Here is an 18115-nt window from a genome sequence, read left to right as displayed (position 1 = left end):
GTGTGCCTTGGCACTACCAGGATGACTGACAGACGTTCTCGTCTCACCCTCTCCAGGAGGAAGAGAATGAGACGCAGCGGTGGAAAGGCGTAGACTGTAAATAGGGCAGAATAGAGCCCAATGTACTGGACAGAGGCTCTGGACTCTCCTCCTCGCACCCACGTTGGAATCCCAACCAATTCGTCCTGTAACAGGCTCTTGCTGCCTGGATAGGCTGTATAACATTGTCAGACAGTCTACCTCTTCTTGGCCTGTCCCTCTCAGGAGCCAAGCCTGGAGTGGTTGGCCCAGAGTGGGTAATGCCCCTATGGCACTGCGGAGGAATGGCGTAGAGCAGCTATCTTGGCCATGGGCTCGTGTGCCAACGTGTCCATCCCCAAGGGTGGATTGTCCTGCCGAGCCAGGGAGAACCCCTGCTTTGTATGTCGGGGGCGGGAGATTCATGGGATTGGTTGTTGGTCGCGTTACTCCTAAAAAATCCCCAAGCTTCAGATACGCCTACCTCCAAGATTTTTTAACGCTGCTGTGTGGGCGTACCGTTACAGCGGGGCGGCAAGTGTGGGACAGCATACGGCCAAGCTGCGACTGTTCCTCATCCACGTGACCGAGGAAATTGATCTAAAGAGCCCTTCCGTAGACAAGGGGCTCCCAGGAGATCATCACGGCTTTTTTTGCCCACACCATGGACCAGGATATTAATTTGTCCGATGCTGCGGCCAAATAATCACTCTGATCTGGTGAGGTGGGGGCATCTTGCGGAAGAGCAATCAGCAAGACGCCCAACATACCCACCCGTGTTATTTGCAGCTGGCCTGTCACGCGGCAGCGGGGCAGAGGTACTCCGCCCAGTCTGCTGCCAGTGGAAGCAGATGGGGTGCCAGGCTCATATCAAGGGGGCACACGCTGGGACATGCTTTGTCCGTGCGGCCCTGCAACCTGAGCGGTGGACTTCCATGGGTCCTGAAGTCCCCGACAACGAGAAGTCCTCGTCATCCTCCTCCCCAGCAAACAGAGCCATCTGCCCCGCTGGAATGGCGAACGTGAATGGCACCGCCTTGGTCACGAAGGACAGGCCCGGGTCTCTAGAAGTGGTGACTCCATGAAGGTATGATAACTTCTTCCTTCTTCTTTCAAACGTTTTACTCTGTCAGGTGTTGTCCTGCTTGTGAAGAGGATATCTTTCATGAATTAAGGACAGACCTTTTACAATCAGTTGTAATGGTGAGTATCAAAACACCTCATCAAACATTGAAAAACTGAGATAACACATATCTGACCAAATATCCCTTTAAAAAGGAAATATATCAATGGCACTCCAACCAAACATCAGTGTTTGTTGGAAGATGTTTGACTGGTGTGCCATGGGCTTTATCTCATCCAATATCTTATCTGAGTGTCTATGAGCAGCTTGTCCTTTGAAAGCATGATCATAAAGCTCAGTGAGCTTATGTATTAGAATATATTAAGGGTTATTAACATACTATGCTCAGTAAAACATATAGCATTAGTATTTCAATGTAGAGCATATTATAGGTGTAGAAATATAATCAAAATGACTTTACTGATTCCACCAGGAAAATAAGTAGTCTTGTACCTTGTGCGACTTCAAAGCAAACTCACCTCCGACCTTAATCACAGCCGCTTTTGATAATGAATATTTCAGATGCTGACAGATCAGTTTCAAGCTGAGTGTGTAATTCATCAAATGCGTAGCTGACTCCATTCTTTGGTAGAAATCCCAATGTCCGCATGTTACCGTCAAAGAGATCCACTTAAAACTAATTGACCCAGCTTTTAAAAAATCTCACCTGTCATGATAAACTGCTTTGTTAGGTTGATATAGTTAGCACTAGTGCCATTTGGAGAGCTGACACCAATGTATTATTCTGCAACAATGGGCAGCAATCATCATTTTAAACAAGGGCAAACGGTAGTCATCTTGATTCACTGGATGGTTAATTTTGTAGCAAGAATAAAACATATTGATTGCCAACGCTACATCTTTTCTCAGTTGTCATCTGGACTACTGCAACATTCAAACAGTGTGCAGCAAAAAAAAGTCAAATTATTAACAAATGTTCTCAACTCAGTGATGAAAAGCAGTTCTGATACTGATGGGCTTAGCGGCAGTGACAGAACTAGAGCAATTCTGACAAATATTACATTTCCTCTTCTTCATTATCGCTTAGTGAGGAGGCTAGAGCAGCATATTTCCTGATATGTTTAGAATCCAGAAAATAAATATAGCCTAAAAATTGACTTCAGTCTGAATGACACTACATATCCTTAACTCAGCTCCACTTTCTGGTACACACACGCTGAGGTACAGCCCTCTGTTACAGATAGTGACTGTTAGACATCCATATTACTCACAGGCCAGGAGCATTTGTCAAATCCAGAGCTGAAATGTACACTTCTATGAAGAGTAATGTCTAAATAAAAGGAGCTTGGCTGCCAGTCTGTGCCAGCCCTGGCTATTATGAAAACCTAATGGTGTAAAGAAGTGAGGGAATATCTTCTGCTTGTTCTCTAATATTGGCATATTTACCAAAGCAACTTTTAGGTGAATGTGCCTTTATTAACATAATAAGTGCTGGTGTTAAAACGTCTATGTTAATTATTGACAATGGATCAAATGACATGATACGGATGATGTCAAAATAGATAATACGCTCCATAGCTCACCACACTGTGTTTACCAAATTGTTCTGCTCTTAGCATCGTTAAATAGAAAAAACTCAGCACCAAACAGCATGCAGACAAAGTTAGCAACTAGCAGGTGAACAAACAGACTATTTAGGAATTATATGAGACCAAAACAAAACTGGAAGGAGGGTTAATATATTGGACATCCAGAGGCCAAAAATGCAACTACATATACATGTTAATGTGGCTTTATGTCTGCGTGATGTGTAAATAGGCAATTGCTTCCTCCTATGTTTACCATATATACTGTAAAAGGTCATAATATGTTAATGTGTAACATATTTTTCCACTGCTCCCAAGCGGCCAGCAAAATGAATTATGATGCATGTATGCAAACATGATTGATGTATTACTTATGATTCAAATGTTATATTAATCATACGAAAAGAGGACTTGCTATGTCATTAATGTAAACCTCATGAGAAAACATTCAATCAAGAAACAGTTGTTGGGTGATCCAATAGAAGAATGATTAGGGTTCATGCAACATAAGCAAGTTTCTGTGGCCAAATCGTTTGCAGCATGTCAATCCCTTATTCTTTTCTCTGCATTTCCTATCCATCTCCACTTTCACACTTGAAAAATATATATCAAAAGTGCCCAAAAAGTGATATAAAGGAACAGTTGCCTTCCAGGGACAGACTGCAGTCTCATTCACTACATTTCTGGATAGTCATTTACTGATAAAATACATAATCTAATGTGTGCCCGCAACGGCTGGCACAAACCATAACTAAACCCTAAGCACCCTTTATCAAAGGATAGCTTTATCATTTTTTTAAGTCATTAACTTTTTGTATTTCCCCATTGAGACTTTGAATATTTTAACAAAGAGAGGGAATGTAAAAATAAGCATTATATTATCCTCAGAGGAACTTTGGAATAGATTTTTGAATAAAAGAAGGACTGTGGATTTTGTCCCCCATCATTTAAAATGAAAATGCATTTGTATCTGTGATGATTTTATTGTCAGTATGAACAGAAGGAATGCCTACAGCAAAAATGTTAACATGTTAAGCTTCACCTGACTATTGTTTTTGAAAGGGACCTATGAAATGTATCCTCCAACCATAAAGAATCAATATTTCTAGTCCGTTACCTTAATTTCAAACAGTAGTGTTTGAGAGGTATTTTTTTTCAAACACTGCCTTCATTATTTATTACAGTCTTTGTTTCATCTTTTACAGACAGTCCTATAATTAGTCCAATAGAAATCAAAAGGGTAGATGATGCAACGTAAAGAAATCGATGTCTACCTGTTGCTCTCGTCCCAGACTGGCCCCTCCCCCTACGGCTACCACAGGAACCCCCGTCTGGGCGGAGACAAACTCCAGCATAGGGGCCAGAGGGGCCTGGTTCGGCGGTGGCGGTCTCTCCTCCTCAAACACCAAACCCTGGAAGTCAAGCAAAGGTTGCACAGTGAGACAAAGCACATCACACAAAAGGTTACATCAGCCTCATTGAGAGGGAATTTCATAAGCTTCTCATCACACTTCATTAAGCTGCCGCTTCTTTTATTCGTATGCACCAAGCTTGGAGAATAAATTAAAGGGTGAACAAGAGAGCTAAATATACGTTTAAGAAGTAATCCACATTTTAACTTGGAGATACTACAGTATGTTACATGTATCAGTCTGACATATACACTTGTACTTAAAAAGTAAAAGATGATGGTAAGAGGAACTCCCTCTGGTGTGGATTTGTGGATTTTAGCCATTGCAGTCCATTATCATGTACAACAACCTATATAATGGAAAACCCCATAAAAGCATATTAGGGCCCCTTTAATGTGAACATCATTTTAATTTTGCAGATTGTAAAGGTGGAGCCAACTTCACTGACTTTTTCTGCAGCCATGTATATTAGTCAAATCTTAATCCATTAGTCAATTTAGTTTTATTCATAATATTATGAACCTGCAAAATAAGTATTAATAAATATTTGAAAATAAAAGTAGTGAATAAAAAGTGCAAACTGTAGTTGAGTAGTAGTATGAAGTAGCATATAATAGAAGAAAGTAGAAGTACCTCAAAAATGTACTTAAGTACAGTACTTGAGTAAAGGTACTTTACACTACTGAAATATGAGTATGGTCCTAAACCTTCAACAGAATAAAGTACATCTTCTAATACAGATTTAAAGAGGGTCTATTATGCTTCTTGCAGTTTTCCCTTTCCTGCACTGAATTGTATAGGTTTGTGTGCATGTAAATGGTCTGAAATGGCAAGAGATTTGCAGAGACAAATCTCTAGGCAGTTGACCAATCACAACAGAGTCGGCCAGCTAACCAATCAGAGCAGACTGGCCTCTGGTTTCAGACAGAGGGTGAAAAGAGGTGCTGCAGCACAGGCAGTATGATAAAAATAAGCAATGTTTGAACATTAAAATTTGTAAACATGTCACAGTAGAGGCACAAAATAGAAATATGAACCTGAAAATGTGCATAATATCTCGTATTTATAGTTCTTAAAAGGCTAGCACATGTGTATTGCTGAAAAAACATGTTCTGGTTTAATTAAGTATTGGAACAGCTGTTGGAGGCTTTTCAAAAATGGGACTTCTGTGCTTCTCTGATTGGCAATCAATGTTCACAGAGATAAAATCGAGAAAAGTCTCTGCAGTGGACTGGCATCCTGTCAGGAGAAGAGTGTGTGTTGTATCTGCACAATTTAAGCTGCTTCACAACACAAACACAACAGATAAGCTCCTGGATTATAGGCCGACTCACCTCCTACAGGGCTTACTAACAGACGTGGCTGTTGCATACATACGTCTGCAAACATACTGCTGCTTTTATAAGAAGGCTCTGGTAGCTGTGGTTTTGCTTTGATTACCTCTCATGAAAGAACTGTCAGCAGTGGTAATGAATTGAGGATAAATGCATCAAGTTGTGGAAATTGCCAACACTTTCCCTAATGTTATGAGGAGGAGCAATAGTGATTTTGTGGCTGGCTTGATGACTTTACTCTTGTTTTTATGTAGCGATTCAGGGGAGCAAATGAAAGCTAATAGAAGCTGACAGCTCAATTCTCAAAGGGAAGCATTTGATAAGAAAATAGGCTACAGACAAGACCTGGAAAATACGACGACGAATGTTATTTAAAAGAGTTAATACAGTACTTGATCTAGGATGTTTATAACAAAACCTTTCCAGTGTTCTGACATGAAGACACATACAAATTAATGAATGAATACATGAATGATTACATGAATCAATAGCATGGCATCATTATTCGTTACCTTCGCCAGTTTGATCACAAGGAGCTCAGATTCGAGGTGCGGACTTCCATCCACTGTTGTGATACTATGAATGAATGAATGAAGAGATAAACAAACTGTACAATGAAAATGAACATGACTGAATAGGGGTGTAACGGTTCACCAACATTTCGGTTTGGTAAGTACCTCGATTTTTAGGTCACGGTTCGGTACGTTTTCGGTACAGCAGAAAGAATGATCACAACACATAACATATTTTGTGGGGGTTTTTAATTATTATTAAACTGTGAATAATGTATTCACTCAAATAAATACAAAATAAACATTAAGGTGCAGCATTTCGATGAACTGAAATAATCTGTATTTGAACTTTACTGTATATTACTCACAAAACATCACATATTTGTTTGGGGTTTTTAATTATTATTAAACTGTGAATATTCACTCAAATAATACAAAATATAATAAAATAAACATTAAGGTGAAGCATTTTGATGAACTGAAATAATCTGTGTTTGAACTGTCCTGTACTAGTACCTAAGCAGCTAGTTTGACATTATGACTTGCTTGTCATTGTATTTTCATTTTTTTTTTAAAGAAAAATTAACTTGGCCACATTGCTTGCTGAAAAGGCAGATCTGATTGCACTAACAATGTCCTATGTATGTTCCTGCCTGTGCACATGACATAAGCTGCTGTTCATAACCAATTGCGTCTTGCGGGATTAATAAAGTTGTTGATTGAATCAATGTCTCCTGATGTGGAGAACACCCTCTCGCTAGGGACAGAGGTAGCAGATACAGCCAGGTAGCGCTTTGCTAACATGGCAACATAAGGATAAGGATATTTGGCGTTTGTAATAGCTTTGGCTCGGTCTGAACTCTTTGCGAGTGGTGGAGGCTTAAATGCTAGTGGGAGTTGGGTTTGCACTTCAGTCTTTTTTCTTTTGGTACCGGTGATATTCACGTTCGGGTGATGCCTTTTCAAATGAGTGTGCAAGTTTGATGTATTGCCAGCCGCGTAACCAATTTTAGTTGAACAATGCCGACAAACAGCTTTGGTTCGGTCCATCTGGCTTCGTCCGTCATCCTTGTACGTAACTGCGAAAGCAAAATGTTCCCAAACCGGAGACTTCAATGATGCTGGAGGATTTTCGAGCTCAGCTTTACCTGCGTTCGCCATTTCGACAGTTCCTCAAATTACTGACTAAATTTGAACGCATCCCTGTGACCAGCTCTCATAGTATGCCTCTCGTCCAATGAAATTACTTGCTCGCTCTATGACGCGTTGAACCCAATATGAGCAAAGTGCTCTGAATAATGCGACGCAGCACCTGAGATTACTTCCAAAAAGTTGTTCACGTTCTCAATTTTTTACGTTTAACGTAATACTCGTTCGGTACACACGTGTACCGAACCGAAGGGCCCGTAGGGTACGTGTACCGTAACACCCCTAATGTCGAGACACATGTATTGGAAAAGATGTGTTAGGCATGTATGTGAAAGGAGAAGTGAAGGAAACCTCTGGAGAAGGCATGAGGAATGGAAACACAGCAGGAAGTTGTGATGAAGGAAAATTCACACATCTCAGCTGATGATGCAGTAGTGAAATGACCACAAGGGAAATGTATTCATTCTCACTCCTGCATGCATAAAAGGAGCATGGCATCTAAGGACTTATACGTATATTAAAACATAACGCTCGTATATGGAATATTGAGTCCATTCAGCTGAATGTAAGAACGGTCAAATTGTTGTGTTTGCTCACTTATTTGCATGTGTGTCACTTTGACATTGTAAAGCCGACGGCTGACCTCTGGACCCTGATGTCACCACACCTGATATGACAGCAGTCCAAATGTCTGCTTACCTCTGACTGTGTTTGGATTACAACGTGCAGGGGGTTTCTGGCTTCACAGCAGTACAACAACACCATAAGACAGGGCACTGAAGCTAAAAATAGTCCTTTATAAAACTCCAAATGGAAAATATCCATTAAAAGGCCTGCGCCTTCAACATCAACCTGGCTGTGGCGTGTGAAATGAGGTCATCTACTATATATTTATACTTCCCTCTGTACTGCTGGCAGCTGTTATCGCTCTGAGTCTCCATTAATGTGTGAGACTCCCCTCTCTTCAAATCTCATTTGTGGTTTCAGTACTAAGCAAAATGTATGCTCAAACAAATAATCAGGCTAATTGGCTCAACACAAAATGCGGTTGGGTCTTGCTGGAATGGGCTATAGCCTTGGTGCATCCGTAAATCTGCCAAGTGCCGGTTGATAATGGGTATGTGTCTTCCTCCCATTGATTCTCTTGTCTTTGTGTAGCAGCAGGAACTGTACAATAAGGGGCCCCTTGCTGTAATGCAGCAGACTGCTCTGAGAGACGACGTTTAATTTCCTGATGAGTCTCAACAGCTTATCTGTTGTTAAAATACCACATTTAATGAATAACGGATAAAAATCCTCTGTCAGTTTAAGAATGCAACAACAACCAAACGCCAATTCAAAACTGTAATGAACCACAGCCATTGTATCACTGTCTTTTCAGTCTGTTTTGATATAGTCAAACAAATTAATTGGACCACCAAATATAAGATGTTTGTCAAATCCCTCAAACCAACAAACTGGAAAACCATGATAGAAAACGAAGAGCAATGTGTCAGCATACTATTTCAAAAAGGATTTTCAAGAAACCCTGTAAACTATTCATTACACAAAAAACTCAATGTCCATACAGTTTAACAAATTGTGCACCTGGTCCAACTGCTCAATATATGACCGCAGTAAAATGTTATAACCATGGATCCCTCAAACTGCCGAGTAGTATGACAGAAGAGGTATGTGTACAACATATTTATAAATTCTCACTTCCATGTCTGAACACAGCAAGACACCCCTGAGGAATGAAATGCAAGAGGGGTCAAATTAAAAGCACGGTCAGAGTTTAAAATGAAGTCTATAGTGTATCTCAGCAGCTCATCACAAAACATAGCACCCCACCTAAGCAATGCTGAAAATGCTGACAGTTACCACCTCACCCTCACGTCCTATTCACAGTTTTCTGTGAGTGTCATTATGTCAGCAAAGCAAAGCATCTCTAACTTCTGGAATCTGGGTCGTCTTCATTTTTTGTTGGTGACTTCACCTTCATGTCCCCCATGTCCTGGGAATGTCACAGAATATGTATTGACTGCCTTTTTCAAACTGCACTGGTGACCAGGGGGGACAAAAACCAACGCTAAAAAAAGGCAAAAGTAAATAGTTGCAAGAAAATAATAAATAAGGTGAAGTTATTACCTTCCAAACTAAAACAAAACACTTGTGGGATCTGCCAGCTGACACTCTTTGACTAGATAAAAGGATAAGTGACAATCTTTCATTGGACTGATATTTTACATAAAAAGTAGCTTGAAAAGTGTGGGCCTCTTTGGTGATGTTTGGTTTTGATAGTGCAAGTATCTTCTCCAAGACAAACACCTCTCACATGAGACAATTAAAGTAACTCTAATTTAACGTTGGTTTCAGCAGTGGCTGCAACTTTATTCAAATTCTGAATAAGATAACTTTGTGGCAGAACATGTCCCTATGAAGAGACAGCAACCCACAGAGTAATTGACGTGCTCTGAGTGCATCACTTTGCTGCAGCAGCCGGATGAACACGGATCATTTATTATGCCAAGCAATGAATTAGGTAATGTCTGTCATTAGCCTGTGCTGTAGGGGTCTGTTCAACTCCAAATGTCCGGATTCTTAAACCAACAAACCTCTCTCACCATAGGGACTGGACAGCTGAGTATTCTGTAAATCACCTTCAGTTTCTGTGAATGGCTGTTCTTGGTAAAAGCACTCAGACGCAAATCATCCTAAGAGCTTTGTCACTAACAGAGTGAACATCTGGCTCAGCTTTCAATCTGCAGCCGTTACAACCCGCTAGGCCGGTGAGGGTTATATGAGTGTTGGTAACTGTCAGATAACTTTATTAAATTACACAACTAGTCTTTGCTAAGAGGCTAATAGAAAAGATGGGCTATTAAACAACAACCCATCAGATAAAGGTAACATAATGTGATCAATTTGTAACTTGTGCTTTTGCAAAATTGTTTTTACAACTTTCATAACAACGTTTCTTTAGGAATGAATGCAGTATTCACAGCCTTGGCTAATACTCCAATACAATGGCCATCAGACACAAAAGTACCAAGCCCTCAAATTGTCAATCCAATGTAGCCAAATAAATTAGCAGGCCACCCTATTAGATCAGAGCCATTATCAAAACACAGAGGGACCACAGACTGAATAGGAAGTAAGCTCACACAGCCAAATATCTACACTGCCTGATCCACCTGAATACACAGGTGGGAAAAACACAATGACTACTAGTTAGCCTCATTACTGCTTGAGTAAATTGTGAAAGTACAAGATAAGTTCCCCACAATAACCATAATATGCTTGTTCAATGTCTCCTGTATTTTCACATAATGCTAAGAAGTTACTGGTTTAAATAATTAAAACTCTTATTTTAGAGAGGAGGTGTATACTAATTCTGAACCATGTTCAAAATCAAACCTTTCAATTGTTCAGGCAAGTATAGCAACCACTATAAATGGTTTGGGTAAAATAATATTCAAAAGCCTTTAGAGTTGGTTGCCATTTACAGACGTTTTCCCACAATCCATGCGGTCATTTGTAGGTTGACTGGCAGTTGCTGCTGGCAGCGGGTCAGTAATGATCGGTCAGCTGGAGCTCAGCCGGGGTCGGAGGTCAACCTCTGGGTTTCTGTCGGAAGGAGAGGCTGCCCTTCAACCAACCACTATCACAAAAAGAAACACTCATGCACAATGTCTGTTGACACAAAATAAAGAGGCCCTCTTGGAAAAACTGTACATTCTGCTCCCTTAAGGCTACACTTCAGTCGTGACTACCCCAATGACATTAATGAAGAACGTCCTGCATGATCTGTGGCTTTGCTTTGTTGTTATACTGGCAATAAGTACCAGCAAAGCATATCCTGTAATGGCTGAAGGTTGTAAAATCAGTGCAGCTGTGTTTCCATTGCTGAGTGCACTGAATAGACTGGCTGGCGGGAGGGACTTGCTTAATTTCACATTTGATAAAACTCGGGAGTGACTAAGAAAGCTTTTTTATCCTTTCTCTGTTAGAGAAATTAAGCATGCCTGTATTTTGAAAAGAAAGAGAGCTGCTGTTATCATATTAGCTATTTTTCGCAAGAAGTCAAAAACAGATAATGGGTCTAGTGATACACAGTTTGAGTCTGTTTCAAGTACTGTGCCGTTTGAACTTTGACCCATTTCTACATCATGCTCAGTCTGTAAAGCTGGTGTTTCTGATACATATCACACGTCATTAGATTATATAGGCTCCACAAATTGTATAGCTTTTTCGCTTATCTAAATGAAAATGCTTGACAAATTTAGTAAACAGCAAAACCAGTCAAAAAAATAGACTGTGTGAATGATCTGTGTTAAGCTATATTATATACCAGGACTAAATATAGGCTATGCCTATTAGATTGAAGAAAGCATAACATTGAAACACAGGGAATATGACTCAATTTGACTTTACCACAGCTTGAGAGATATTCCTCATTAGTGATATTAAAAATATAGACCGCATCAGCGCCACTACAGTAGAATACATTGAATAACCCATTTATTTAACTGATTATTGATTGTAAATGTAGACATAGCCCCAGGCACATACGGATCATATTCCTTTTCAAGATGTGTCAGTCCAAGCCCAAAAACTCTTACCTGAGAGAAGAGCACTACAGTCAACTTTTGGATTTGGAATACTGTTCTAAAAAATGCTATCAAAATCAAATATTTCCAGTAGATCAGATCCGCTGCAAAGCAGTCCGTGCAGGCGTGGCTGGGAAACATAAATCACCCAAGGACCCTTGATCAAACCAATGCTCTAACGTTATATCCGATATCACGACAAGGTTCACATTTACGAGGGGAACTCGCTTGTGGGATTCACTGCACACCCATGTGAGCCACAGCGATGATTTGCATTTATGCCCTTCGTTCACAAATGCCTGACCCGAATCACTCAATCATTCATCCGCACAATGAGAGAAAATAAACGGGCAAACTGAAAACAGGGCAGGCAGTTGAGTACAGTGTAGACTCAATAAATATAAACTCATCGTCTGCGATGTGCTCCACCCTGATTTTCCAGCCCTGTGCCAACAAACCGCATGAAGTCGCAGAGATGATGGCAGCTACAGCTGAGCATCCACCAGTGTGACAGCGCGGAGGGATAATTCTCAGGAGCATGTCATGTTAAAAAACTGCAGCAGGGTTTTGTGAAATTCCGTTACACTTATGTGCAAAGCAAATATACAAACCAGGCGAAGAATATAATCTGATACAGCAGTAGTGTGAAACTGTAGCGCCTGCACCGACAGACAACAACCTTTCCACCCACAATGATAGCAATAACATGTCCATCAGAGCTCACGTTAGATGCTAGTGGTACCGTCGTGTGATCTACATTATATTTAAGTGTCGCTGTTGTTGACAGGCTGCACTAACGCAACCCTAAACGATGCTAATTACTGATTATTACTAACTTGGGATGGACGCCAAATGCAGCTGTAATTTCCGATGGCCCTGACATATCTCACACACTGCCATGTTTGCACCTCGGTGCTCGCTGACAATTTTGGTCGACATGACGACAGTGCCAGCCGGTGTCTCAATGTTATCTATGGCCATTAGCTAATGTTAGCTAAAGTTAACGTTAGCTAAGTTAGCAGTCACAAAGTTAGCTCGTACGTTCACTCTAACAGCGACCAGAGCCTCGTAATATGCACTCAAGCTCAAATGGCTACAATTACCTTACAGAACTGCTAACGATGGCAGACCTGTTTTCAATATTGTTTATCTGGACTCAAGGATAAACTCCGCTGACAAGGTACCTGCTGCTCCAGTCCAAGCGGCCTATCCGCCATTTTGAGACATAAAAAGGAGGTGCAAAAATTACAGCCACATCGTCATTTTCCCCCACCTAACGCCAGATTCCTTCGACCCTGACCGGCTTCACAAGTGAAAACTATTTGGACTCACCCTATTGTTCCTGCCTGTGAATATCCTCAGCCGTCTTTAACGCTAACACGACCCGACAGGGCGTGAAATTTCCGCTCCAAAATATGATCTTGTGATGTGGAGGTAAAGTGTGCCCGTCTTGTCTCTACGCCGCTCCTCGCTTGTTTTTCGTAGGCTACCGCATTCGCCTTCAGACGGGAGCGCGCACGAGATCGCGTTCACGGTCTTACGGGAGCGCGCACGCCCTTGATAGCAGAACATTTTTCTGTTTTTAACTCTTTAATGACTTCTCAGCATCCCTGCACTTATAACTACATTATTGGTGTAAAGTAACAAAGTAGATTTACTTAAGAACTTAACTTGAGTATTTCAATGTTTTGCTACTTTGTACTTCTGCCAGTACTTTTCTTACTCGAGTAACCTTTTTTTTCTTCCGGGCAGGACTTTACTTGTAGGTTGTGTGTTTCATACTGGAAATGTACACTAAGCTAAATCTAATTTACAGTGTTGAAAGTAACAAGGAACTAGTTTAATGTTCAAGTAATCAGTAAAATAATCTTTCAAGGAAAATTGCGTACGTTAATATTGTAACGTTCACAGATGGAGTCGGAAACAGGCTTCTAGTTATTAGGCTTTAATAACTCTTATTTCTTAGGATCACAGATTCAGGAACAGGTACAGCTTGGGGTTTCCACCTTAAAAAACTACTACTCAACTCCCACACACACACCTATATATACCCGTGTCTACGTCACAACCTCCCCGCCCTCCCCCGTCCGCTCCCCAAACCGCAGTTCCGCACCTAGACCAGCATCCTGTGCAGCTCTGTGATTGGCCAAGAGACGGGGGATGCCTGAGTGACACCCTCAGCCTCCTATACAGGGTCGCTACAATATATATACAATTTCCACATCTGAGTTATCAAAACCCCAAACAACCTTATTTCCTAGTTTTATTGTATTCATTTTAATATAAAAGCAGACTCAAACCAGAATATAATAATATTATTTTGTAAAGGACAACACACACATACCATACATCAGGGGAAGCAGACTCAATACACTTGGCCTAAGAAGCTTTGCGTAGAAGAAATGTCAGCTGAGAAAACATAACAATCTTCATTTAGTACAATAAATGTAAAATAGTGGGCACCAGTTGGGGATTGATGACGTTATTACACAGACACACATTTAGGACCCATATCTGAAAATAAAAGGAATACTTTTGTCTCCATTCATTTGTCATTCTGGTTAATATGCATATTTCACACTGGTTTGTTTTCCTACATTTAGATTGCAAGTAGCCTAAGTGTGAATGGTAGGAAATTGTATGTGAAATAATATACTTAGTTTGGTCCTATACACCATACGTTTTCTTGTATTATCTGAAGCTATTGTCTAATAAAATGTAATACCATCTCAAATGTGTTAACACTAACAGCTGAACTATTCAAAACACACGTTAAACTGAACTCTGGGGCGAGCTATGACTAAATCCCTGTGTTGAAAGAGCAACAGTGTATCTCTGCAGATTTAAAACAATTAATATTTCTCAGTACGTTTATTGTATATCTTAAAGTACCAACACAATGGATATCCTGCTGTATAGAAACATATCAATAGGCTCGGAAAATGTTCAACAGGTAGTGTTGTTTTAATTGTGGGCCATATGGCTAATATTCTGGTGGGAAAATCAATTACCTCATTCTAGTTTTTGTCAAAGTCAACAGAAGCCTGTGTATATTTATGTGTAAGTGCACTGTAACATCTCCTGTCATTCAGGTCAATGAATGTCCTTTAAAATGAGACAAATGTAAGTGTGCCACCTTTTGGACTCTGTTGGTATTACTGTTTAGCAAGACGTATCAGCAAGGGAAATAGTAAATAAAAACAATTGACAGGAACCCCGAAAAACCAAATCAGTTGGTGTATTTTAAAAAATTGTTAAGTTATTACCCAGTATCACCCTGGTTTCATTCAGAAGCATGAAATTCTAAATGTCCCTTCTGTGGGACGAATGAAGGTATTCTGAAAATAGGCACAACACACACACACCACGCTGTGCTATTGATGTACGGTCATATTTTTGGAGCACAAACAGGGTTAGTACTAATAACTGATTCACCCAGACTATAGAGATCACCTCTTGTTTTTAATACCACTCTTAGTTTCAGGTAATTCAGCAAGTACAGAAAGGAGTCCATCTTGCATGTCTTGAGCCAAGTTCAAACTGCATTTTCGAAAAACAATCAGCTCCAGCACCAACTCTCTATTGCTTTAATCACATACATTTAGACACAGCAACAATTAAGTAACAAATTGCCATGGGAGGGAAACATTGCATGTATACAAGCGCAAACAAACCTTTATCAGTCTTTTTTTGGTACAGCACATTGAGGCAGCCCTTCTTTGCCCACTTTTGGATGTGCGGTGGACATGATCACATGTCCAAACTGCAAGAGAAAGTGATCTAAATGCTGCTCAATGAACAGACACTCCTGGCTGGTTTTTATCTCAGATACACATGAGAAGATGACCCAATAATGGAAAACAAAAAGAACAAAAACACCCAGCAACAATAAATCAGCCATTACTACCAATGCTGAACACCTGTCTAGTGATGATGAGTAATAATTTCTACCAATTCATACATAAACAGATTTACAACATTAGTGGCCATGAATGTTTTAAGAAAAGAGGCATCAGCCATCCAACAGGTTTATTACTATGAGTAGAAAAATAAAACATTTGGAAAGCCAATGTTTGCTTAGCCTCTATTCAAACTATGCAGCAGCAAAAGCAGCAGCAGCCCTGGCCGGTAGATGTTATGTTGGACTACACAAAGACACACACACTGTCACACATACAAACATACATGCACATATTCTTTCAATGTGTAAAAATAGAAGATTGAACACAGCTAGTATATAGATAGAGAAATGTACTGCTTAAAAGGTGGACCTTTTCAAATCTGTGTTTTCCATAAACAATCAAGTACCTGTCTAAACAACCGATAGAGATTTATACATGTTTTTCTCCACTTCTATACATTTTCTATAAAACAGACATGGCTTAAATTAATTAATTATTCATGATAACAGGCCTAAAATACCATTGCATTTCTCCTGTGCACTTTTACAAAACCCATTATATACTAAAATAAGAGGAAAAAAAAAGAATTCCAGCAAATTAAATCAAACCCATGATCAATCCCACTGTATTGGTTTGCTTGCTTGAAGGAACATGAACCAGAGCACACAGCAGGCACCCACCTGGGATGTTGAAAGTATAAATGACAGAAAGATTAAATGTGGTAACCATCGGTGATGTGCAGGCGGGACGGGTGTCTGCTGTAAAGTGGTTCAAAGAAGCCATGAAGAAGGGAATTTACATTCTGAAGCCCTACTTGAAAAATCTCAAATTTAGTGACTGTATTCTGGTCTTAGTGCACAAAAGTACCCCTGAGTTTTAGGACAGGGAAGATGCTTTGTCATTTAGAGCACCGTTGTGGGGGGTGGCTACATAACCGGGGGTCTATGAGGCTCTTTTGGGAATGGCGGAGGGGCAAAATATATGGTCCTGGGCTAACAGTGCTGTGGGAATTTTGAGCTGAGAAGAAACATTACTGGGGGAATACGGTGCAGTGGATAAGGCTCAGGTTTACAATGTCATGGTCATCCTTGGTCACCCACCCCTGCCTGCAACCACTCTTTTGTATGAGGTCATATTTCTAAAGCAGCCAACCCCTAAACGTGACTTCACATCACCAGGTTCTTGGACTGGGGATTTTTCAGATTGCATGTTACATTGACTTTAGGTTTGTACTTTCTCCTCCTTCCCTTCCTACCTTGTAGGAAAATCCCCGCTCTGTATTCCTCTTTCCTACAGTTCATACAGTTTGTTCTCTGGTCTCATCTGACCCTTCCCTCCCTGTTTATTTCAATGCTGATTTAGACCGCTCGGTTTCTGGGTCCACAGGCTCAGTGACATGGCTGTTTGGTCACGGCCTCTCCCCTCCCCCCCATAGCAGAAAGTAGCTGTGTTGAGGGCGTTGTACACTAATCAATGGGAATTTTGTCGTCCAGTTCCAGTGGCCTGTCCTCAGTGGCCTCTTCGAGCCTCCCCAGCTCCTGCAGCTGCTGCCGCCTCTGCACCTCTGCCTTCAGGTTCTCCAGATCCTTTTGGCTGAAATGCAATACCAAAAAAGAAAAAAGTCAATATCCGACTGCCTGTAGAGGCATTTCTGGTATAGATTAACCATTTGAATGGTTTGGTCTTTTATTTATAACCATACTCCGATATGTTATTTCCACAAAGGCCTCGAATATATTAAAAAGCTACTGTCGAGTTCACGTCTACAATGACTAATCGCTTAGCAGGCAGGCAGAAAATGTAATTGCATTTTCAGTAAGTTTTTTATGCAATTCAGCAGAAATTCTATTTTCAGCATCTCCAATCTAGATATTTAAATGTTTTTCCTTTTTTAGACCACTTTAAAACTACCGTAATTTTCGGACTATAAGCCGCGGCTTTTTCGACGCTGCGGCTTATATAACGGTGCGGCTAATCTATGGATTTTTACAGCTAACGGCCACCACTTTTAACTCTATGGGCTCTATGGCCGGTCCTCGGACCCCTACCTTTAAGCGGCGGGTTCCAGCAGGAAAAGCTGGAGGCCGGAAAAGAGTGAGACAGGTAGCGCGCAAAAGTAAAAGTGGAACCGAGAGTGGTACGAGAGAAAGAACGAGAGCAAGACAGACAGACATTACGAGAGCGAGACAGTTTGTCCCCGTACCACTGGTTGAAAACCACTGCTGTAGATCACTGCCGGTACGTGCCGTTTAAGTTTGAAAGTTGAAAAGTTTGTGTGTCTGAAACGCTATGTGATACAGTACAGTTTACACAGCACATGTTCTGTAGCTACTATTGCACTAAATGGTAACACTTGCATACGTTATGCAAATATGCAACTTGTTTGTTGAAGAATGTTAATAATGGGGAGCTTCTCAAACAGCCATCTCTTTCCTGAGAGGAATAAAAAAGGCGCTGGCAGGTGTTCAGGGGCATTGTGTACCTGAGTGGGTATGAAGATGATTTCCGTTGATAATGTTGAGCTGT

General features: G+C 40.7%; 2 protein-coding genes across 2 annotated transcripts in view; both read right to left on the bottom strand.

Moving 5' to 3' along the window:
- Positions 1 to 12904, bottom strand: part of LOC104967202 (lissencephaly-1 homolog A) — a 44920-nt gene extending 32016 nt beyond the window's left edge. The window contains exons 1-2 of the mRNA XM_010796619.1: positions 12872 to 12904; positions 3963 to 4100 (exon numbers count right to left, since the gene is read on the bottom strand). Of these exons, the coding sequence (XP_010794921.1) occupies positions 3963 to 4100; positions 12872 to 12904 (171 nt within the window). The remainder of the gene's footprint in view (positions 1 to 3962; positions 4101 to 12871) is intronic.
- A 2226-nt stretch (positions 12905 to 15130) lies between these two features.
- The window catches only part of cluha (clustered mitochondria (cluA/CLU1) homolog a), a 27193-nt gene continuing 24208 nt past the window's right edge, over positions 15131 to 18115 (bottom strand). The window contains exon 27 of the mRNA XM_010796618.1: positions 15131 to 17182. Within this exon, the coding sequence (XP_010794920.1) occupies positions 17056 to 17182 (127 nt within the window). The 3' untranslated portion in view covers positions 15131 to 17055. The remainder of the gene's footprint in view (positions 17183 to 18115) is intronic.

The sequence above is a fragment of the Notothenia coriiceps genome, unplaced genomic scaffold, assembly GCF_000735185.1.
Source record: "Notothenia coriiceps isolate Sejong01 unplaced genomic scaffold, NC01 NC01_scaffold00037250, whole genome shotgun sequence".
Taxonomy (NCBI): domain Eukaryota; kingdom Metazoa; phylum Chordata; class Actinopteri; order Perciformes; family Nototheniidae; genus Notothenia; species Notothenia coriiceps.
This window is presented reverse-complemented; position numbering and strand designations above follow the sequence as displayed.